The sequence below is a fragment of the Dermacentor silvarum genome, chromosome 1, assembly GCF_013339745.2.
Source record: "Dermacentor silvarum isolate Dsil-2018 chromosome 1, BIME_Dsil_1.4, whole genome shotgun sequence".
NCBI lineage: Eukaryota > Metazoa > Arthropoda > Arachnida > Ixodida > Ixodidae > Dermacentor > Dermacentor silvarum.
Genome location: NC_051154.1, coordinates 187,477,332 through 187,500,795, shown reverse-complemented (window position 1 = coordinate 187,500,795; position 23,464 = coordinate 187,477,332). Strand labels below are relative to the sequence as shown.

General features: G+C 50.0%; 1 protein-coding gene across 4 annotated transcripts in view; it reads right to left on the bottom strand.

The window, feature by feature from the left end:
- LOC119436531 (ecotropic viral integration site 5 ortholog-like) overlaps positions 1-23,464 on the bottom strand; it is a 241,596-nt gene that overhangs the window by 120,048 nt on the left and 98,084 nt on the right. Inside the window, exon 1 of one of the 4 annotated variants that reach the window (XR_005189069.2) lies at positions 6,697-7,378. The exons of 2 other annotated variants lie outside the window; for them this stretch is intronic. Coding sequence is in view for 1 of the 2 variants with exons in the window: in XM_037703398.2 (XP_037559326.1) it covers positions 6,697-6,863 (167 nt within the window). In the remaining variant the exon portion in view is untranslated. Of the gene's footprint in view, positions 1-6,696; positions 7,379-23,464 lie in introns of those variants that run through there. One more of the 4 variants, XM_037703398.2, reaches the window with a different exon arrangement.

Sequence of the window (23,464 nt, the reverse complement as noted above, 5' to 3'; positions counted from 1 at the left end):
GCGGCTCGCTTTTAATGGCCGAGCTCTTTCGCTTTCGCTTCACTCTCGCTAGCAGAGCTCGCACCACCGCCTTCGCGGCACTCGGGGATGCAAGGTGTGTGCGCCGCCGCCTCGCACCTTGCGCCGCGAACGGAGGAGCTCTGCGCCGACACGCGACGAGGGGGAGACGCTTCCGCTGGTTCGGTGAACCCGACGAACGGGCCTCGTGAAGAGAAGCAGCGTGCGAAACAGGCATACTCGCTGTCTCTGCTTCGATGCAAATGCCGCTGCGCAGCGTCGAGTCGTCAGGTATACGTTCAGCTCGAGACGCTATATGCAAGCTTTAACCCCGCATGACCGCATGTCACTACCTTTCGCTGAAAGGTAGGCCGCATTGGGCGGAGAAAACGGGGAAACGTGTTCAGCAATAGGGATGCAGTTCTATACGCCGGACACGATGCCCAGCCGACAACAGCCATCAAAAAAAAATAATAATAAATAAATAAATAAATAAATAAAAGAAAAAGAAAGTGGGAGACTCGTAAACAACACGCAAGAACAGCGAATGGACGCGCCTGTAATGTCCACGTGCCCCAGCATGCAAAGCGCGCGAGTAGTGGCATCTGACGCGCGGGCCGCCCACCGTGGGAGGCCGAGTCGTTAACCCACAAGCCGCGCAGCAGCGAGAAAGAAAGAGAAAAGGTGTGGTCGCGAAGTGGAGGAACGCCTCGGAGGCCGTTGGCAAAAGAATGGCGCGCACGAGTGGAAGGCAAACACGTCATCGCCCAATCGCAAGCACCATTCGCGCGAGAACAGGTCCCGGTGGCAACAACGCACTTTACGAACCTTCGATGCGGCAAAGTACAAAGTTCAGACGCATTTCGCGATCCACCGCGTATTATACGGTTAGTTTTTAATAGGAGAAAAAAGAAAAAGAAAGAAACTCGAATAGAATTACTTGCGAAAAACAGCCCTTTACCTTCGCCGGCGAGCTATAGCTAAGTCTGGCTTCAGACCGCGACGTCTACTGCGACCGAAACGAGGACCGATGAACGGCACCGCATGTTCATGGCTGGAAACAATGGATATGCAGCGATGTTAGAAGAATTCCCATTCCTATAGACATGAAAATTCCCTATTTTCAGCACTTTACCCCGCATGACGCTAAAAAAAAAAAAAAAATCCCCGCGAATTTCCCTGCACATACATACCCACACAGACATAATCTGAAAACGTAGCTTGCCAGCCATGAATATTAGATGAAGAAACTCACGTTGCGAAACATTACATGATTTATTCTACATTTTGTTCGGACAGTATAATGAGAACTCAATTTCTAATGTGACGTCCTGTTAGGTTTCGGACATCTGTTCAAAGCGTATTCGGAACTTTTAGAGTAGACTACTACCGACGCCCTAAAGCTTTTCCATTCCTAGTAGTTTTACCTCATAATCAAATATTGACGCAACAGTTTGAAGTTTATGTTTACTTGTACGAAACAGTATATTGGCTATTTAACAATGTAGACTATAAGAACGAGAAAATGACCGACTTTTATGAGCTCCTGCACCGACACTGATACGCTGTGGATCGACGATATGATTTTTTGTCCACTGGCATGATTTTAATATTTATTCCATATAATATCAAAAAGATTCCATTTGGCCCAACATTATGGCTGAAAATTTCCCGCACAGAAAAACACTGTGGATATGTTCCAAACTCGCCCAGTTTGTCTACTATGTCTTCAGTGTTGCCATGCGAAACTCGGTCCACCAGAAAGAACGTCAAGAGGACCGGTCGCTCGACACAGCATCTATTAAACCGATGCACTTAAATGTAAATAAGGGACAGCAGCTGAGACGTACAGTTGATATGCAGGCCTGTGTTCGGCTTTTGTTTGCAGTAAAGAGGTGCTCGCCGGTTGCGCTCAGACAGGTAATATAAAGCATACAGGCTGTCGAATGCAGAGAATTACACGAGATGGGGACAATGTTGCGTCGACAGTCGCTTGCAGAAATTTCTAGTTTCCAAGACAAAAACAAAATTAATTTGCAACGCTCATGAAAAACCAGAACGAAACAGGGGATACGGGCACCCCATGAAGGAACACTGGCGATGCCATGTTGTTGTATGTATGGGAATGCCGGGATGGTGGATGGGCATCTTCCTTTGAGAGCCAAGACACTATGAAGTTGTGTCCAACTAACAGCGTGGGCCCCCTTCGGGGAAAACGAAGTCTTCAAAGGTCCTGTGCGTAAGACTGCTCTTTTGTAGGCTGTCGGCCATCGCTTTTCTTTCTGTGTCAAACTGCGGGCATAGCCAAATGAAATGTTCGATGTCACCAATGTCACCACAGAAAGCACTTCATGAGTGGGGAAGCGCGAAGCCCAGTCTTGAATAACCAAGCTGGGGTACATGCGGTATAAAAGCGTCGCTTCTTCGCGGGTAAATCCATGAGTCACACAGGCTTCGTGGGGATTCTTGTGGATCTCCCTAAAGTGAAGGCGGATTGCACCCCCGCGACAATCAGAAAGAGATCGCAACGACTGCTGATAGCCTTCCTGCGAGACACAGGGCTCATCGACACCTGGTGACACACCCCTGATCTCAACTCGAAGGAGGATAACGCGAGTAAAAGGAGGATAACGCGAGTAAAAAATAACGAAAGATGTATTACAGGCAATACATCTTTATGTGACTTTATGCGCGTAAATGACTAATTTCAAGCCAAGCCACGTTCGAGACGAGCCTCGCAAACCCACATCACGGCATTCCTTTGGTGGCACAGCGCCAGCTATAGGAAACTCCCATATAGACAATGGTGCCAGACTTCTCTCTATAGGTAATAGTGTAATAAACTTTATGGGTTCCTTTCACTGTGCACCAAGGGCTGTTTCTATAACATCAAGTGGGGCACGATATACGGCGGTGTCCCACTTGTACGAGGCGTCCAGTTTTATCCTGTTACACAAGCGTGCGTCAAAAATAAAAAAAATAAAACGAGACACCCTCTTTCCTTCCTCATCCCGAGCGCGCATGTACGGCCATGCGGCTGTAATTAGATGTTGATTTCCAGGTTTTGTTTTGTTTGCACCGTTTGTTTCATTTATAACGATACGGGGGACTTTCACATGTGCATAGAAGGCCGGTTCTACTGCTGATACACAGTGGACGTTATGCGGCAACATCTCGCAGTCCGAGCGTTTGTGGGCGAAACAAACATTTGCATTACAGCTCCAATGTATTACGCAAGGTGGCAATCGGACGACTTCGAAAGGGTCAAACTATTCCTGTTCAGTCGGCGAGGAAGCTCTATAGTCAGGTAAATATCCGGTTTGACACAGGTATGTCAGAAAACGTTGCACTCAGCCGTAAAATCTTACAAAGGCAGGCACGCTCCGCACGTTATAACGAAAGCAGGCGCGTCACAACAACCGATATGAAACACACCTCAACGGCGACAGATACACAGAGCTTGCAATGAAGTGACCGGTGCGCTTTCCAGGAAAAGATTCGCGACATTTGGTATTTTCCACTAGCCAGGGGGCGGTAATTCGTAAGAGGTACCACGTCCGAGAGAAGGACGCACAGGAAAAGCAGTATAAGTGGGGAGGGGGCGCTAGGACATCCTCATTTCCCTTGCCTTCCGCTTCTTAGTGATGAGACTGACCAGGGCAGACCGCAGGGAGAGGGATTTCCGAAAGACTAGGAATAGCAGTCGTGTCAACCTGTGCGCGTGCGCGGCTCCTTAGCACACAGTTCAGCGTATACTGTAAAGACACGCAAAAGACAGAGAGAGAGAGAGAGAGAGAGAGAGAGATTACTTTATTTACAGAGAAAAGCAGAGAGGTGGGCCCAAGCAGTTTTACCTGCACAAACGGTGCCATCAATAAGCGTCGCTGTATACTCTGTGAATAAAAGCCCGGTAAAGTGAGCCGTGGAGGATCTCTGAAAGCTGCACAACTCGCGGTTTTCAAAACGTTTCGCTTTGACTGCAGTATGTCAATGTTTATTTTCGTTTTCTTTTACGAGCAGACTTCAAGTATGATGACGATTAACCTGCACTCGTGAAAGGCAGGTCGCGGAGTTTATAGCACTCAAAATTCGGATGTGCATGTAAAAGACAGCAAATTCGCTCTAAGACAAGTAAGAATAATGAAAGGCCAACAGGACTAAGCGGGACACCCTCCTCACCCCTTAATTTTTTTTTCTCCACCCAAGGACGATGCCGAAGAAATCGAACGCGCTCGTTGGTCAATAGGTAACTATACACAGAGCGAGGCGCGCGGTTGTCATGAGTTCCAATCGACCAATCGATGCCAGACGTCACCTGAATTTCAGCTATAGCCGCAGTTGGCAAGAACAGACGAGAAAATAGCTTTCTGAGAACGCTCGCCCTTCCACGGCGGAGAGAAAGACGACTTACAAAGTAGAGCAGGGTTGAGGAGGAAAAAAAAATATGCGAAACCCCGTGCCCGCATGTCACGCGTGCCCGAAGAACCGTTCCCAAAGACTTCGATCTGCTATCTCAGCCATTATACGCAACGTCTGGAAGTGGGCGTAAACGGCGGCCTTTATTTTTTTCACCCCCTTCTTTTTCTTCATCTTTACGGTATGACCACAGTTTTTCAAACGATCAAAATGCCACCACGGGCTTCAGTAAACGCGCGCGGATCAAAATACGCAAAAAAAAAAAAAAAATACATTGCTCCACTAAATACCATACGGCATCCAACAGCCGCCACTCAATTTTGCGAGAACGCCAGCACATCAATGGCGCGTGCGAGATGCATGACTAGCGTATCTTTTTTCGCACAAGATGACTATTCCGGGAACGCTGGCGCTAACTTTCACTGCAGACTTGCTGGCGCATGAAGACTGCCTCTTTGTGGGCTCCCATTAATGAAGCGCTCCTTCTCATCGGCGAATGGCGCGCCCCGTGCATTTTCCACATTAGCAGGAAACCCAACCACTTTCGAGCACAAAAAAAAAAAAAAAAAAAAAAAAAAAAAAAAAAAAAACGCCACCAGATCCAATCGCCGCGGCGATGTTCTGGTTTCAGCCGAGTGCCGGTCCGTTGGCCCACAAAGCCGGGAACAGATAGCGTATCTTGAAGAAGCGCTGCATTTACTGTTCATTCATGTTTCCATTTCAACGAACTCCTCACGTAACCCCTCCACACGGCCGCCGCACTATATATGAAACGAACGGTTGCCAAACCACTCACGTTCTCTGTGCGAACGCATGCGCGCTGCTTGTAACACGGTGAAGGCATGCTTTGCAGGGCCATTTGATTTCGCCTGTGTACCCGCAAGATCATAACTCGAAGGAGGGCGCGCAATGAACTCAAGTCTGTAGTACGTGTTGTCGCAACGATGGTCCCGGCCGCCGCTTGCACGCCCGCTTACACAGATGAGTAGCAGAATGCAGCGCGATGAGACCGTCACATTCGTCGTAATCTTTCTTTAGTGGTTAGCAGAGAGCGGGGCGTAGATAGATGCATTTTTGGTGATCGCAGACCACCGAATAATGATACGTTGTTACTGTGAATTCGTTTTATTGTAAAATATCAATTTGCAGAGTATATACTGAAGTTCATGCTCTTGGCTATATAGGCCGCGCCGCCGCCGACTCCGGCATTGACAGTATAATGATGAACCGTAACGTGCGCCGCAGTGACACGCGCCAACCACTCACGCCGAAAAAAAAAAAAAGAACTGCCGCCTGTCTTTTACGGCTCTGTATCGGCGGCTGTAATATCACCCCCGCCGTCGCGTAGTGCATATAACATCGTTCTAGTTCAATAGCTAGAACTTATGCCTGTCCAGATAAAGCGAACGAGACCGAAAGGGTGGCGCTAGCACGATCGGCAGCAGCAACATATCAAAGATCGAAATAATTAGCTGTGTCTCACTAAGCACGCGAAGAAAATAGCCGGCCTGATCGCTGTGTATATAGTAACACGATGACACAAAGGACACCGCTATCATTCAATCTCCAGGTTTGTTCAAGTTAAATTATTGGGTTTCACGCGCCAGAACCACGATCTGATTATGAGGCACGACATATAGTGGAGGGGGGGGGGGGGGGGGGGCTCTGGAATTATCCTGACAACCAGGGAGGTTCTTTAATGTGCATCTAAATCTAAGCACACGAGCGTTTTTACATTTCGCCCCCATTGAAATACGGCCGCCACCACCGAGATCGACCCCGCGACCTCGAGCACAGCGGCGCAACGCCATATAGCCACTGTGCTACCGTGGCGTGTCTGCACGTTTCTTAATCTCTGCCCCCTTTTAATACAGGAGGCAATGAATATTACGCCCCCTCGAAGCGATATCCGCTTCCTCGGCCACGCGGCGTCGGTCACAGAAGCACGGTGACGCATTCAGATGGTAATATCGCGAACGCATGATTAATCGCCATGTCAGTCAAAGCAGTGATCAATGTTCTCAGGTCATGCTGATATCATTTACAAACATTTAATGCTTGTAAATTGTTAACTCACGCATGTGACCGTCATATGCACAAGTTCATGCGAAAGCTCTGGGGGCATTCAGCACGCGCAGAAGGTCGAGGAATCAACTCGGCCTTTGCGCGAACTCTATGCCCGGAGTAGGGTGTCAGCCAAAGTTAAGGCTGTGCTACATCGTGAACCTGCTTTCAGCCAGACACGAAGGAGCAAATAGGAACACTAGGGGCTGCCAAGCTCACCTTCCATCGCTGTCGCTGAGACCCATGGCTGACAGCGCGGTCGAGAACCAAACACGTTTCCTGACGGGCGGCGCGGCAGAGGCTAGGTTATCCCCACCTTTCAGCGCCGATCGTTGGCCGCTCGGTTCCGTCGCTGTCAGCCCGGAGTACGTATCCAAGAATCGCATACACGCAAGTCACGAGTGCAAAGTTGCGCTGAAGCCCTTTTCTACAGTCACAAACAGCGCGAAGAACATACAGCGTTCACATGGTGCGGAACTAGACGCTAGGCCGGTCACGGGTGCTCTGTGCAGCAGACGCCGCCGTGGGGCCGCTGAAGTTCTCTAGCGCCGCTGATCAAACGCGCTCCGCCGCATAGCGGCGTACATGCAAGCTACCAAGACGGAACGCGCCGCGCCACGAACGCAAGCGTCGCCGGCCGACGATACGAAAGGTGCGGTTCGCTCAGCGATGTGGCCCGTCCAGCGGCCCGCGAAGTTTTTCCCGTTGCCGAGAGTTTGTCGGCGCCGCCACCGCCAACGGAGCGGAAGGGAGAGAAAAAGAAGAAGAAAAAATAATCGAAACGCAACACGACCCAGTTCGAGGTCACGTGGCCTCTAGCCCTCTCCATTCGCGCAACCGATTGTCCCGGCCTCTGGCGGCGGACGCCAGAAGTGTAAGAGAGAGAAGGAGAGGAAGGAGGATAAAAACCTATTGTTCTCGTGTTGAGCCTCCCACTTCACCATTGAGAAGTTATCTCCTCGGTGTGAGAGAGAGAGAGAGAGAGAGAGAGAGAAGAGAATAAGAGCAAACATTATGCTTCCTGTGGCACCAGAGGCGATACCATGTCCGAGAAGGAATAGCAAAACCAAAACAGAATACAAATTAAGCGCTTATTTTTCTCAGTGGAACGCGAAAGCGACAACTGCAGAGGATAGTATTCGCCCAACAGTGGGACGTCCCTGCTAGACTGAACTGGACGCCGCTGCTTGACTGGAAGAACGATCGCGCATCTGCGTTTTACTTTCAGAGCAGCCTTGGTTTCGTGAGTCAAACCGATGAAGCGCAACATTTTTTTTTTTTTTTATTCCCTCAGAAATGACACAACGGTACAACAGCTTGACTGGGGGCAAACACATACAGCTTGAAAGGGCGCCCGCCGACTACACTCGTATTCCGGGGAAAACGGGAGTAACTGCACAGTTAGTCCAAAAAAGGACACTTTCGCCCCGCAAGGGAGTAACTGCAGGAGTGTGGGTGGCGTGTGCAAATTTTGGAGGGTAAGTGTACGATCCCTGGTCCGAAAGAGAGCAACGGCGAGGACGAACTGCAACAGTTACTCCCCATGCACTCTGCTGTTTTCGTCCGTCTCGTGGAGTGATGCGGCGAACGCGGTATTGTCTATATATCATGAATAAATGGACGTTCGTGTACTGTCTACTGAACTAGATGTAAAGCAGCACTTTGCATCTTGGTGAGAGAATTGCCTGTAATTTAAAAGGTGGGATCTGAAGAGCCGTGCACTTCGTGTGCGTGCACACCATAAGTGAACGATACACATTAAGCGCGCAAGTCATAAATGGATTGCCAGATTTTCTTGGACAACAGTACCTAAGGAGTTCCTTTCGTTCCAAGGAGATTATAATCTTAACTGAAGCGATGTGTAGCTCAAAAGGGGCACGCTCAGCGATAGAGAAGTTGTCCTTCTCTGTCGTCTTGCGTGCCCCGCTTGCGCTCGCTGCACGAAGATCACGTAATGTTTCAGTTTAAATCAGCGTAAGAATAATCGGGCAGCTTTCTTTATGTATTCGCTTATATTTGTAAGTATGCGCAACGTTAGACTCTCCCGGTATAGCATACACCAAATACCAAGTCTCTTCTGTACTGCCGCACCTGCGTTAAGGTGGTTAACCTCGTCTCGGTAACCTGACTTGTCAACCGAGCCGCCATGGTAGAGTGGTTAGGATACCCGACTTGTGAGCGAGAGGACGTGTGTTCGAATACTACTTGCCGGCACTTTTTTTTTTCAGCCCAGTTATTTTTTTATCAGCGTATAAATGGCTAATTTAATAATTTCCATCTTCGAGGAGCATCGGAAAGAATAACCGTTACTCCCTTGAAGAGCATCGGAAAAGACCAACTGTTAGTCCTCCGCATGGGGAGTAACAGTTCATCCCCTGTCACTTACCCCCTAAAGGGAGGAATGGTTGTGGCAAATCAGTTCCTCCCATAAAGGAGTAACTTCAATACCTCCTTTTCTTCTTAGAATGTATACGGTGTCACTAATGAGCAGCTTCTGAATATGATATTCTGATGCATGTCGCTGCCAATAATTAAAGTAGCATTCGTGAGAAGGAAGTGTAATATGAGGCCATGTCACTCTTTTTCGTCGAAGCTCTCCCTGCACCCATGGAGAGGTGAAAGCTTCGGTTTTGTCGAGTACGATAACTAACCACAATTGTCTATGACACCCTAAGAGGCACCCCTACTTTTTGCGGTCGACACCCACCTCACCTTTTCCTCCCCGCACCCCTTCCTTCATTCCTGAAAACCCAACCCACGATGAACAAGTGGGGGAAGGTGCTTTGATTTGAAGCAAAAATAGTACGGTCGGCTATGCAAATTACTTCTCGCTATTACAACATTCCTTCTAGCAACTCATCCAAGCCGATGTTCGAAAACAACGAAGGCGTTTACATCCGGTCACAGATTCAAAAAAAAAAAAAATACGGTAATTGTGCCAAGTTACGCGGCTCCATCATGGCGGGCGCGTTCAGTGTATCGACTAGTGTAGATAAATTACTCCTCCAGAGGCGAAACACCTGCCCCTTCCCTTCATTTTCGCCTGTGTGCGGGCTGTGCGCAACGAGCACATATTGGTGAAGTCTTAGCCATTAAGAAACTTTCTCGAGAAATCGAAAAGCCAGACATGATCATAACAGTGTACAACCTCACAAATCGTGCAAATATATGGTTCGCAACGTGCAACGACGACTGTACAAACACGAAGCTCTTTAAGAACCGATGGCCCAGTGCACAGCACGCACTGCGGGTCTTGCTGAACCAATTTTTTGACTGTTCCATTTGCCTCTCTCGATCCATTCTTTAATACGTGATGAAGTGAACAATCCGCGCTCCTACAAATATACTACAACAAGGAGCTGCTATTTTTACTTCAGTAAATCTTCTTCGCTCTTCAGAAGCTTCAGAAGAAGACTCGCGATCGTCGGACATTGTTGCGAGTGCGGATGGCTTCAGCGCTCGCAGCAACCGACAGTGACAGCGTCCCGTGCTGCTGGCCTGGCGCTTCATCAGGGCCACTCCGGGCTGGGTTCTAAGCAAAACTCCTAAGGATGTGGGGGGACGTGAAGTGGCGAAGTTATCGGCGAGGCTGAATGAAACACTTCCTTTTATTTCTGGCGGCCGCGCACTCGCAACCTCCGCGCCGCCTTCTTAACCCCGCATCCTTCACTCCCCCCCTACGTACATAGACAATAAATCATCTCACTTAATGTACAAGACTGAGCCATCTTCCCTCGATTCCCCCCCCCCCCCCCCCCCGCAATCGGCGCAGACAATCAAACTTCCTCGGCGGCCCCCTCGTTGTCGGCCACGCAGCAGCGCGGGCGCCGAGAAACCGACTCGCCGTCGCCAGCTTGCGGCGTCGCTATAGGGAGTAAGCAAGCGTATTGGCGGCCCTATAGCTCCTTGTTACGCAAATTACCGCCTAGTTCGCACGCTCACACCGTCGCAGATCACTTAAGGGCAAAATAAAAAAGATGAAAGCGCAGAAGTAAACAGAAGCCCTAGCCAGCAAGGGGCTATAAATGGCCTTGCGGCAGCAGCACGCTCCCTTTTGATGTAGCCAGAAGCAGTGTCGCGCTATACGGCAGGCCACTCGTTAGGTGTACACCCTGCGCGTGCCGCGACCACAGTAATGATGGCCATAACCTGCAGGCAGCACGGGCTCCTGCTTTATCTGGGACAGCGACGGCCGACGCGCGAGCGGTTGCAAAGGCTGCCGCGGCACGCAAAGGTGTCCCCTTCCGCAGTGCGCACGTGCACGCGAGCGGAAGAAAGCCCCGAAGCACACGTGAGTCTGTCTGAATCCCAAAACTGTGTATACCGAAGGCGCAGAGCACGGTTACGGCATTTATGAGAAGAGGATGATGAGCATGCTTCTAGCTTTTAATAAACAAGAGGATGATATCTAGGCTCCCTAGTCCAAGCATAATGCGAAACATAAGAAAAGCAATAGAAGAGAGTGGGAGAACAAATAAAGAGATAGAGAACATTAGCGTCATGCACATGTGAAGAGACTGTGCTGCTGCGTGGCGTCTTGTTAAGGTGTCAAGTATTTTTTGTCTTAGAATTAGGCAAACCATTAATTAGCATGCATTACGAACAGCGTAGCCGATTATATCTGAAGATCCTAAACTATAGACACTTGTCTGACGTCAACTTAAACGCTTAATGGCATGCTTTCCAAATAGATGTCATAATTATTCTCCACAGTATAATACGCAAGAAAACATCCGAGTACACCTAAGCACTTCTTGCGAGTTGTGAATGCGAAAGCATTAATGTCCAATTCAACGCCGCTGAGCAGTCGTTCGAGTTTTGCGCAGCGGGTAATGTACCATATCGGTACGTGCTGCCCGAGCCAGCAAGCAGCAGCCTGCGGTGCCAACGCCGCATGCCACCGACGCCCTGCGCGACCGAGGAAGCAGCAGCGGTCACCAAGGCAGGCAGGCGCGCACAGCAGTGAAGCCCAGTGAAAATAGAGGGGATTTAAAGCCCAGTGGGGGTGAGAGAGAGATATGGACCGCGCGCCGGCATCCGAGAGCGAGATTGAGGGTGACGTGGCGTAGCGACAAATAGGGAGATTTAGTATAGCGGAAAACGCTTACGTTAGCGTTAGCGTGCGACGCAACGCTAACGCAAAGAAAGGCTGCACTGCGCGGTACAAGAGTTTTAGATTAGGGGGACGCAAGCGTTGGGGCCCCCTAGCTCTGGGGGCCGCGGTACCGCGCATGTGCAGACCCGTCTGCAGATGCGCTGTCCCTCTGCACATTCGCAGTACCGCGGCCCCAAGAGCTAGGGGGCCCCAACACTTGCGTCCCCCTAATCTAAATCTCTTGTAGAATAGCGGAACGGAGCAAAACGCTAACGATAACGCAAATACACTTGAGCGCCATCTCGAGGCGGATACAGCAAACACGAGCAAACCCTCTCGTTAAGCCTATATATACTCCGCCGCTAATCGAGAACGTATATCGAAAACAACGCCCATTTGTCATTTGTACGCCGCTGTCGAAGCTTCATCCCACAAATCTAAAGCAAACACGAGCATTAGTGGGGAACGAATGAGCCGAACAGTACAGGCCGACGACTCGATAGATCCGAAGTGGACGGCTCTCGCTTCAACAGGCGCCGCCATCTTGTCCTACGTACGGAATCCCTTGCGTGCGTTAGCGTTGAACGCTATATTCCGGAAATAGCGTACGTACGTAAGAGTTCTGGCTACGTATACGTTCTGCGCATGCGCAGTTTGCAGCACGCAACGCTAAATGCCTGCGTTTGCTGTTTTCCGCTATCTCACCGCACGCAGCACCTGGCGCGCTATCGCTACAGCAAGTGCTCCCTTTCGCCAGCTCTACTCCGTCGAGGCACGCTCGTGACATGGCGTTGCAGCCAATAGGAAGTCCGTCGAGGCACTCGTGACGTGGCGTCGCAGCCAAATGGGACTTCGATCAGGTGCTGTTTCGCTGCTGCAGAATACAGACGCCGGCCTTTATTGCGACAGCAATTATATGGACACTTCAACCGGATTTCTGCCGTCGCCGTCGTCGTCGCCGTGAGGTTCCCTATAGATAAGATCTTCGCCGCGCGCCGTATGCCCGAGCAGAAGCGTTCGGGGACGCGCGCTATCACGGAGAGCGAACGCACTGAATCTCCCAAGCGCAAGCAAGGAAGCGGGAAGCGAGCGCCGGAGGGAGCGGGGGGGGGGGGGGGCGCACTTCTACTCTGCCAACAACCGCGCTCGTCGCTCGCCCGCACCGTCTCTTATCTCCACACGGCTCTGACCTTTATGCGCCGTGCATTCGCCGCTCAGTTTCCGTTGAAGCGATAGACCACACGTACCTTCGCCCGCTGCGGCGTATGCGCTTGCAGCCAGCGTTTTGACAGTCGTTGTCTGCAGTCATTCAGTGTGATCTATTCATGTTTGTTTGTGCGCGCTCACACCACGCTTGTTCATTCAGTTAGTAATAGCCGGGCCACATTTTCAACGCTGCTGTAGCGCTGCACTGCCCGGATCGGCAGTGCAGCGCTATACAGGTGTGTCCCTTCGCACGCGCTGCCCACGGGAAGCGCTTCTCATCAACACCACCGTTTCACACGCGCCTTCTCGTGGTCATCGAGTCTCTCTTATGTCCGTCTACTTACGTCGCAGCACACCTGCTTACTTAATCAGCTCATGTTTACTACAATTCATATTGCTACCAAAGCCGCTCCCCTTACTTCGTATGACATTGCTGTGTTACTATCGCATTCATTGCTTCGCCCTTAGGGCGAAACTGTGACATTTTCTCTTTTTTTCGTTCAATGGGCCATTTGACGCTTTCGCATCAATAACAGCTGGCCGGTAGCGCGCTTAATGCGCACCCCAGTTGTCCTAAAATGCTCCTATTTCGCACCCGCCGTATTGGATTTGGTGTTCTGTTGCCGAGTTCGCAAGTTCGATACCTGACCGTGGTGGTCACATTTTGATGGGGGCGCATGCAATACAAAAACACCCGTGTACCGCACTTCATGTACACGTTTCCCCCGCTCCACCATCGCCCGTCGGCGGTCAAAATAAATCTACAACCCTCCATTACGGCGCTTCTCATAGCACCGGTGTTGCTTTTGGGCGTTAAACCCTAGCAATCAAGCTTCCATCGTAAGTCATATAGAAAGCAAAGCTTAGCCATTACGTATCTGATTTTCACGCACTTTAAGTGGTTGTAAAAAAAAAAATCATTTCTTCCCCCTTTTTCGCGAACAGTATAGTATAATGTGCCCCGTTCGACGTACAAGAACTTATTTCCGGACTTCCAGCCCTAACGTGGCTATAACTTATTGAGCACATCACTATCTGTTCGAAACGGCTTGCAACGATACCGTCGCATGCACGGTCCTATTTAAGGCGAGCGCGCGCGCAAGCGGATATAGCTGACGGTTACTATACCTTCTCGCCCTTGTTTGCAATGCAGTACTCCTCATGCAGCCAGGAAAAAAAGTATACACGCTCACACGAAAGGACACTCGCCTCTGCACCGCCATTCGATGCGAATCCTCGCAAAGCCGCGCTTTACCGTAGCGTCCTGTCCGCAGCTGCAGCGCGACAATGCACAAAATGCTCTGTCAACACGTAAAGCGTCCCGAAAAAGCGCCGCTTTCCTACCAGCCTGGCTCGCCGCCGCCGCAGCAGCAGTGAATCCGAATCCTCAACCACCGGCGCGTGAATGAGCACGGGCGACTGTCCCTGGATCCGCGAGCGCCACGAGGAAGCATTGCGGGGCCTCGCTATAATGCTGGTAATCTGCGGGCAGGCTGACTATATGCTTTCCCCGGTTCCGGGAAAAAGGTGCGCAGCGGCGGAGACCATTACGGCTGCTGCGGTGACCCGCGGCGTAACCCCGCCGGGGGTTCACTGCACGCGCGCCCGGAAACGCGGCCGCCACGCGCTGCAGCCGCGTCCCGAAGACGGCATGCCACGCGGCGGAGCTTCTGCGCGGAACACGTGGATCAACCGACAAGCCTGCATGCGCGCGGCTATTGCATCAAAGGGCTGCAGGCACACCGCCAATTAAGGCCGGTTCCGGCGAGCATGCCATTCCTTTACGAACTGCGCTTGGGCCATACGCTATACCGCCCGTACGCCCAATACAATGTCCAACCAAACTATTTCTTCATATCAGAAGCAAAGTGAAAAACCTTCGTACACAGCGCGTGCAATGCGACCTGCGAGTATAACGTGTGCAAAAAAGCGGACGTCATTTATCCAGTGGTTTAGCAACCGCAGTTCGTGTAGATACGAGAGACCGTCTCTCCGATTGTGCGCTAGCTGTTCCGCGTCTTTCAGAGCACAACGCGTGAGCCTATACAGATGCCTCCGCTCCTCAGGCCGTCTCGTAGTGAACAAAGAGATTTCTTGCTCGGCCGTTAGGTTGCACCGTCCGATGAGAACCGGAGCGCTCGGAAGTTAAATTGCTCATCTGCACGGAAATGAGCAAATTACTGCGTGGAAAAAATTCACTCTGCATATTCCACGTTTATTAAGGCACGTTGCGAGCTCCGACGAGAAACCGTTACATATCATACATACGTTGCCACGAAATGGAATACGCCCAACGCTTGCACAGCAGACGCGATAGCGCACTACATAAAAAATAGAACACGAAAAGAAGCAAAATTTTATCCGTCTCTGCTGCCTTACAGGCTGCTACGGCTGAAAATTCTACGTGCATCGGCACCACCACTTTACTGTTTTACGTTCGCGCGTCACGGGTATTCATTACAGGTTAGCGTTGTAATACAGAATCGCCCCACATTTATTACGCGGCAAACTACTGCAAACTACGGCAGGCGGCGTCTACACAAGGTCACTTAATTTTTCAAGTTAAAAAGAAAACAACGCTCACTGCATTTTGCTGAAAAATGGCTGCGAGTAAAATTTAGGTATCAAAAAGAAAAACGACAAATGACCTTGGACCTGTCATTGCTAAAAAAATGACAGTTCGTTTATCATTCCGTTCTGCAGCCGCTGCCGGCCGCCGGAAGAAAACACGAAAGCCGATAAATCATGCTGCACAAGATTAATTAAAAAAAAGTAACTGCAATATAACTTATATCCCATAAGGGCCCGTATTCGATCAAATATTAACGTTCTTGACATGCACTAGAACTGATCGTCAGAAAAGGTGCCAGCCAATCTTGATGCTCGACATACTATTCGCGAAGGCGGACGACAAATAGCAAACAACTTATACAAATAAATTAAAATTAAATTATGGGGTTTTACGTGCCAAAACCATGATATGATTATGAGGCACGTCGTGTAGTGGCCTCCGGATTAATTTCGACCACCCGGGGTTCTTTAACGTGAACCCAATGCACGGCACATGAGCGTTTTTGCATTTCGCCCCCATCGCAACGCGGCCGCCGCTGTCGGGATCGAGTCCGCGACCTCGAGCTGAGCAGCGCAAACCGCCCCTGAGCTACAACGGCGGGTCAGATCGAACAAAGGAAAAACTTTGTGCATTCGGCCACATGGCCACGCAAACGCATCTGAACACAAGAAACACGTCCCTTCGAATGTGTACGACCAAAAACCTGCCACGTTTACGATATCATTTATAGTACATTACATTACCCCCGGCGATCAGCCTCCATGGAATAGTAGGAAATTGTAGAGTTAAAAAAATTTTTTAATTTCTCACTTGTTTGGCACAAATGAGCGCTATGGTATACAGCGCCAAGGAAAGTGCGTTGCCTGCAGGCAACATCTTCGATCCCTATATGCATGCATGTAGGACGATATATATTCTACGTGTTACCCCTGGTATACTTATAGGCAACTCCTCTCGGGAGGTACGTATGCAGTCAATTTCGGTTGCAGCTCCGGTGAACGAAATTCGAATGCGGGCACAGCCGCGCGGAAGAGCTATAGGAATTCGTTGCGCAAGCCACCGAATGGAAGGCGCCACCGGCCCCCTAGCGGCACGTGCGCCGCGAAGAGAAAAGATCCCCTGGGGATGCTATAAACAAGTGGCCGTCGAAGAACTAACCTGCAGAGCGACAACGAAACTAGAATCGAAGTGGGCTCCACGGAGAGGGAGCCGTCCGAAACGCACAAAATGAGAACAAAAGAAGCGAGCGCACCACCACGAAGACGCAACGATCGCCGGGTCTCCCATCTTAATCGGACGCGCTCGATCAGGCGCGCGGCTCGGGCTCGGGGAAAGCGACGCCGGCCGAGCTGTCCCAATCCCGGATAAGTGCGCCGCGAAGAAAGGCTTCTTCTCGTCTTGCAGTGCGGACCCCGCTAGCAGTAGCGCAACGGCCACAGCAGCCCGCCTTGAGGCAACCCCGCGGGGCGTGGACAAGGATGGGGAAGATACATGCGCGCGCGCACAACCCGGATTGTGTCCCTCGCTGCGCAACCACTGAGACGTCGTCCATTCGAGGATTTCTCCTACTGCGTCTGTTTATTTGGCAGGCAAAAAGAATGGAATGCACACAAGCCATGGCCAGCAAGTAAACCGAGGCTGGCCCTCCAGCCTTATACCGTTTTCCAGTGGGCGAACGGCGACCACTTCAACCTGCTCTAAAAGCGCTCTGGAGGAAGCTAGAGATGGTCTGCGCGGCACCAGCAACACTGGCAGGAAAGCTCTTGGACTAGTCTCGTTGCTTTCTGCGAGAGCGACGCACTGCCTCAAGTCGACAGGTCTCTGCGACCGTTTATATATACTCAGTGTGCAGCTTCACGTGTGCGCACAACTATGGTGCTCCTTCTCTCCCCTTATTTCTCTCTTTTCGTGCCTTTATCCCCTTCCTCCAGAGCACGGTAGCAAACCGGACGCGAGTCTGGTTAACCTCCCTGCCTTTCCTATATAGCTTATATCTCTCTCCTGAAACAGTCCCAAGTACTCCTGCTCGCCATCTGAAAATGTTCACTTTCGACGCGCGAAGTGCCTCTTTTCTATAAAACGCTGCCGTACCCGCCTGTGTTTTTGCGTGATTTTCCTGCAAAATATGGGAGATGCCACATCCTGCCTTGCGGCGTTGGATTGGTGACATCCACGGATCCTCCAGGCCTACAGTCGTCCACCGCAGGAGCATCTACAAGGAAACACGCAAGCAAATCCAGGATATGTGCTCATGCAGCAACGACAGAGAGCTCCACCGAATGGAGAAAGTTGTAGGACTTTTCCTGCAACTTAAAGCGCCCCAAGAGGCAAGTAATCTTACTGGCACAGGAAGGAATCGCACGTAATGAAACTAAGGACGTCAACATAACTATTATAAGAATGTCCCGGCAGTAAATTTACAGCAAATTAGCACTGCAAAGCCTGCGGAAAATCACTGAACCGGAGAGGGTCAATGCGCGATCCATGATCCCAACAGAGGGCCCTGCATGCGATGCGCGGTTGCGATACACCATGTTGATAGTTCCATACCTAATGCTGACTTGCCCATACTCATAAAACCAACTATATATAAGTCACTCTGATCACGCAAGTCTCCCGACTTGGAAAGACGAGCTGCGTGAAACTGGTTATCGAAGAACACTGCCTTGGACCTCACGTCAAAGTTGGTCGTTCTCGCCATCTTTTCCGTACGTGTGTACCTACGTCCCCAGCCTCAGTAGTGCTTTAAACGTCCGAAGATTGTTCTTGTCAAGGGTGTTTGGGCCAACACACTAGTGTATACTTGTGGCGCTTTAAGTCACACCACAAAGACACCTGCTGCTCGACTGTTTTGAGGTGCACGAACTGTCACTTTGATATCTCCTGGAAGGGCTGGCCGCAGTTGCGGAAGTAGTTCGGAATCCTTTGGCAAATGGCGAGGCCTGTTATACAAAAAAAACAAAAAAAAAAAAAAAAAAACAGTCGTCGCCACTGGCATCAAAGGTATCTGTAAAAAGTTGAGGTTGCAGCATCTGGTCCACCACTTCCTAAAATAGAAATGCCTACCTTAAAGTCGAGCAATGACATTTCAAAGAACCATAAAGAGGAAATTTCGACACAACTGCGCTCCCATTGCAACCACCCGATATCGATGCGTCGCCTGAGATTACAAACGCTCAACCCGCTCCGCAGTCGCCACGATGGGCGCTGCTTCTTGCGGATGCAATCCGACGAAACACCCACTGCGGCGATCACCACGTCATCGCAATTCTACATCCCATAATGGACACCATCTTCTGAACAATATGAACACTCCGCCGGTACAAAGCCTCCTGCAAGTGGTTGAGTACGTCCACAGTGCCAGTCGCCAGTCATTTCGTTATTAAATAGAGACAGACACCGATCGTTCTTGTACATACGTTAAGTCGGAGACTGTGGCACAGAAGATGGTCGTCGATCTTTTCGCGACCGCATGTATGTATCGCATGAAGTGTAATCAGTATTATCGATTATAGGTCAGAAAAGGCTTTCGCGAAAGCTACACTGCCAGCCAGAGCACTCGGCAAAGACCCACACTAGCTGCGCGGCAAATGTGACGACGAAGAAGGTAAGTTATTATACGAAGAAAGTAGATGTCCCCTTACAAGCGATAGCAACTGTTTCTGTCGTTTAGCTCCGAAAGTAAAACGAAACTTGCCGCCTTTATTTGCATTAACAAACACATCTTCCTTTATCGGCCACTATATAGTGTGGCGCTTGTGTATGTGCATACGCAGACGCTCTTATTTCAGCTGTTCTCATACAACAAGGAAAAGCTGGCGTCCAGTGCGCGGTTATTAATCAGCGCGAGGAGTATGCGACGTAGAAAAATAGTTCCTCCGTGTACCCTGTGCCGACACAGAAACCACCCGACCGCGCGCGTTGCTTCGCGTCTCCGCAAGTGAAACGAACTCCCAGGAAAAAGAAATACCAGCAAAACTGACGCACAGAACGAACGCGAAAGTGCTATAATGGCAGCGTTGTGAGAGTTTACGCTAGGGGAACCATTTTCACCCCTCAAAATTGACGCGTAGCTGGGCACCTGAAGCCGAGAAATGCACAGAAAGTGTAAATATATACCAAAAATGATTATACAGAAAGCGATGGAAGTTCATATCCGTAAAATTGTGAATCAAGGGTACGCGTACATGCGGAGAACTATAATAAAATAAAAATAAAATAGACCTGGTCGTACAATTCCCGCAGCCACATGCTACCCTCAGAATTCCCGCTCGACAATCATGCTTCGGTAAGGTTATGCAAACACAAGGAACGCGGCAGTCAGACGGATGAGGCACGATTCTGAAAGCGCACGTAGTAAAAAAAAAAAAAATAAAAAATAAAAAAAATTAAAGAAAAAATTCATAAAAATAATTAAAAAAAATAAGCAGAGCAGTAGATCAGGCATGGGTGAGAGGAGGAAAAACGGAAGAGAAGCCGGGAGTATAGCACACGCAATGCACGTGTCCTGTCCTGGCGCTGCTCACAAGCACACACACACACAGCGAGGACAGAGAGCAGAATCGCTGCTTTCCTTTATATTTTTACCACTGTCTCGCAGGCGTGAGAAATGAGCTTTCGCGAGACGAATGGCTTTCTTTTCTGAAAGTGCGCGTTTGTATTCGCGAGAGGGATTCGCACCGCTTCACTAATTCCGTGCAGCCTGCACCATGAGCGATGCGCGGCGAAGGAGCAGCGTCATACTATACGTATACGTGACGTTGATCTTTCGCATGAGACTAATGGAACGCGAGATTCGAAACCATGCTGGCTCTAGTGGTTCGGTACGGAGAGACGAGAGGGTCAAGGGACCAAGATTACAGGAAAATGCCAAGGCGACCGAGCAGCTAATAAAACGAGGCGAGGTCCGTGGACGTTCGATACCACAGCCTGCCTTTACTGAGCACTTTACTGGGCACTGAGCAGAACTTTTCAGACGGAGGCATTATGCAGGCTGAGGCCGTTATACTTTCGATCCTCCTCCTCGTCCCCCTCCCTCACCTTACCGCGGCCCTTCTCAGTTTCCGAAGCACTCAAGACGCGAAGCCTGCCACCGGCGCAATCTCAGACGGCATCGCCAGCCCCACGAAGAAAAAAGCATTTATTATATCGGCAAGGAATGGAAGAAAATATCCGAAAGAAGAAAAAAATAAATGAAAGGAGAAGAAAATGGTTCTCGCACTTTGATAAAACTAGAAGGAAGAGGCGAGGGAGTTGGGGAAAGCTGAACAGGTATGTTTTGGTTTTTCTTATTTCATCAGTGGTCGAAACATTAAGATGGAACACCCTTGCAACGTGTAGCTGTCCATTCATATCATCACAAATTTCGGTCCAACGTTGTGATGCTAAATTATCTGCATATGGTTGGCTTTCCAGGATAACTTGGTATATTCTGCACTGTAATTCTTGACTCCGTCTCTTCTTCTGCGAGCGCTGGACAAGGCGTCGTCGTTTCGTTTAAAGAGCCAAAAGATGGTTGCCGACATGAGGATGCTCGTCAGTGCTTTATATTGTCTTGATATGTTTGTGAACTGCTATAGATTAGCTTATCCCAGTCTCTAGGGTCATCGATAGCACCCTCGCAATCCACCAGTCCCTTGCGGGCTTTAGGCAGGTCAACAATGCCAATCTGATCAACGTTGACTGTTCGAGCTCTCTAGAGTTTACGCAATTGGATGCCTATCTCTAAAACATAGTGGTCACTTCCCAAAGAGACACACTGTATACGTATGATTGGTGTTACACTATACATGATAAGCGTTTCCTCGTTTGTGTCAGTTTCAGTGAATTTTCTCAACCGTTCTATACGCGTGCGCATCTATACTAACCGTGTGGTATCATGTGCAGCTTCCTTTTAAAGGTGCACCATCTTTTTACTCGCTTTTTTTTTTTCTTTTCCGGTGATCACGGAATTTGACTTCATTAGGGCACAGCGGAAACAGAAAAGAAAGCAAAAATAAAAATAAAAAATCGCAGAGCCAAGCACTTCACAGGAAGCAAAGTTAACTTCCCTGGGTTTTTTTTTTTTTTTTTTTTTTTTCAGTCTTTTCTCTTCTTCTGAAGGAGTCCGCGAAGAAATGCGGGCGCCTCAGGTGCTCGCAACGTTGATCATCGGGAACGTTGAGTGGCTCGGACGTCATTTAAAACAGATAGGGAGATACGCTAATGAACACCGACACGGCTTCCGAATATATACACAAGCTCTCGCGTCGCCGGCGAGTATACTCATACACCCCCTTATGGCTGCCCATACCATTACCGGCCGGCACTCTCGCTCCGCGAAGGTGCACGCGCTTGCGTCATTATCCCGCGACTAAACGGCCCGCCCGTCACGCACGCGGCTCGAATGCGATAAAGCGAATCCCGCCCAGAGAGCCACCCCCCGACAACGTATAGTACGTGGTCCGCACAGCGAAGGCGAGAAAGCGAAGTCGGTGCACGCGCGGAGTGTAAGTACGTACAGAGCGCGTACAGTGCCGACTGGGGCGAAAGACCAACGTTCTCACCCGCGTTCACGAGTCGAGGAGTGGGTGCGATGATGTCGAAATGAACACGTCCCGGCTCTCCCCGGGAAGCCATATCGAGGCGCGGGAGAGCCTACTCGGCGAGCGAAATGGCAGGGCAGCGGTAAATCAATTGAGACGCGATAACGCCCCGGCGCAGAACGATTTATAAGCGTGAATAATAAACGAGAAAATAAGCAAATATACGCGAGAGCGCAATAGGCGGAAAATGAACAGCCGCCATCATCGCAACTGAAAATTTTGTGTCACTTATTTCTTGAACACAGAAACAGAGAAAAGACGCGCTGCGGCGATACACGGCGCCACGATAGTCGCAAATTGACTGAGAAAATTGGAAAAAACCGCCACCGGTCTTGCTGCCTCTCGCGTTCCGTAGGCACGTGTGCGTCTGTGCGTGTGTTCGCACGTACTGTTTCGTGTACCTTTTGCCTCTTTAACAGTATATGCGTCGTCTAAGGCACCGCGGCCACTCGATCAAGAGGCGTGCGCAAATGCGTTTTCATGGATTGGCGGCCGCTCTATCGAGAAGTATATAGCATTTGGATGAATCCGTATAAGGGAGTAAGAAGTAGCGAATGCGGCCCTTTTCGTAATGTCGGTGCGCTTTTTTTTTTTTTTTTTTCGAATCACCTGCGATGCTCCTTTCTCCTTCTACTATACAACTCTGCGTGGTACACATTATGCTGCTTTTGCACTGTGTATTATTCCCGTCGATAGCAGTATCAACTCCCACCAGCAGTACCGCTGCCGGTGGGAGGAGCTTCAAGCTCATAAATGAAGTCCCCAATTTTGGATGAACTCAAGACCGCAGAGCACCGAAACTTCCGGATCATGTAAAAGAGTTGGTGTATACGTTTCAATGCATGGGATGTAAAATTCCAATAAAAAATCGGTTCACCACACCACGGCCCCTTTAAAGTCCGTCACTGTCATCTCTGCGCTCGCTCCTACAGAAATTCTACAGCGGCGACCCAACAAACCGAACACACGGCCTCGAAGTCAATGGCGGAACGCCTCAGTGTGTACGCAGCTGCTTGAAGCCCCCAAGAGGCAAGCACTGTTGCATGTTACGAGGTAATAAAAGGTCGCACGCGAGGCAGAATTTTAATCCGCGAATGTCGTGCTCAATTTTTTTTTACTTCTTTTTTTTTTTTTCGTTCGGAAGGAGTTTAGAGCATCCGCCGTCAGCAGCTGATAATCAATCGTGTACGCCGCCAACAAGTGCTTGTCTACCACGAACTTACGCAGCTGCATGCGTCACCCACTGTGTATAAGGTGTACTTTCTTTCTGCTGTTTACGTATGTTCGACTCGCGCCTTCCGCGAACACAACGTTGACAGAAAATATACGAAAACGAACTCGCGCCCACCGCACGAATCTCGATCGGAAAGATGAAGTGAATCATTCGCGTTCCTCCATGGTGGCACCGCATCGCGTAACAGGTGGACGATGTCCAAACTTCAAGAGCGGTCACGGAAAGCGTTCCTATACATTGAGAAGCGAGTGTGCGAACCGCCGCTCGGCGCAGAAGTGCGCCAGCCCTGGTGATCG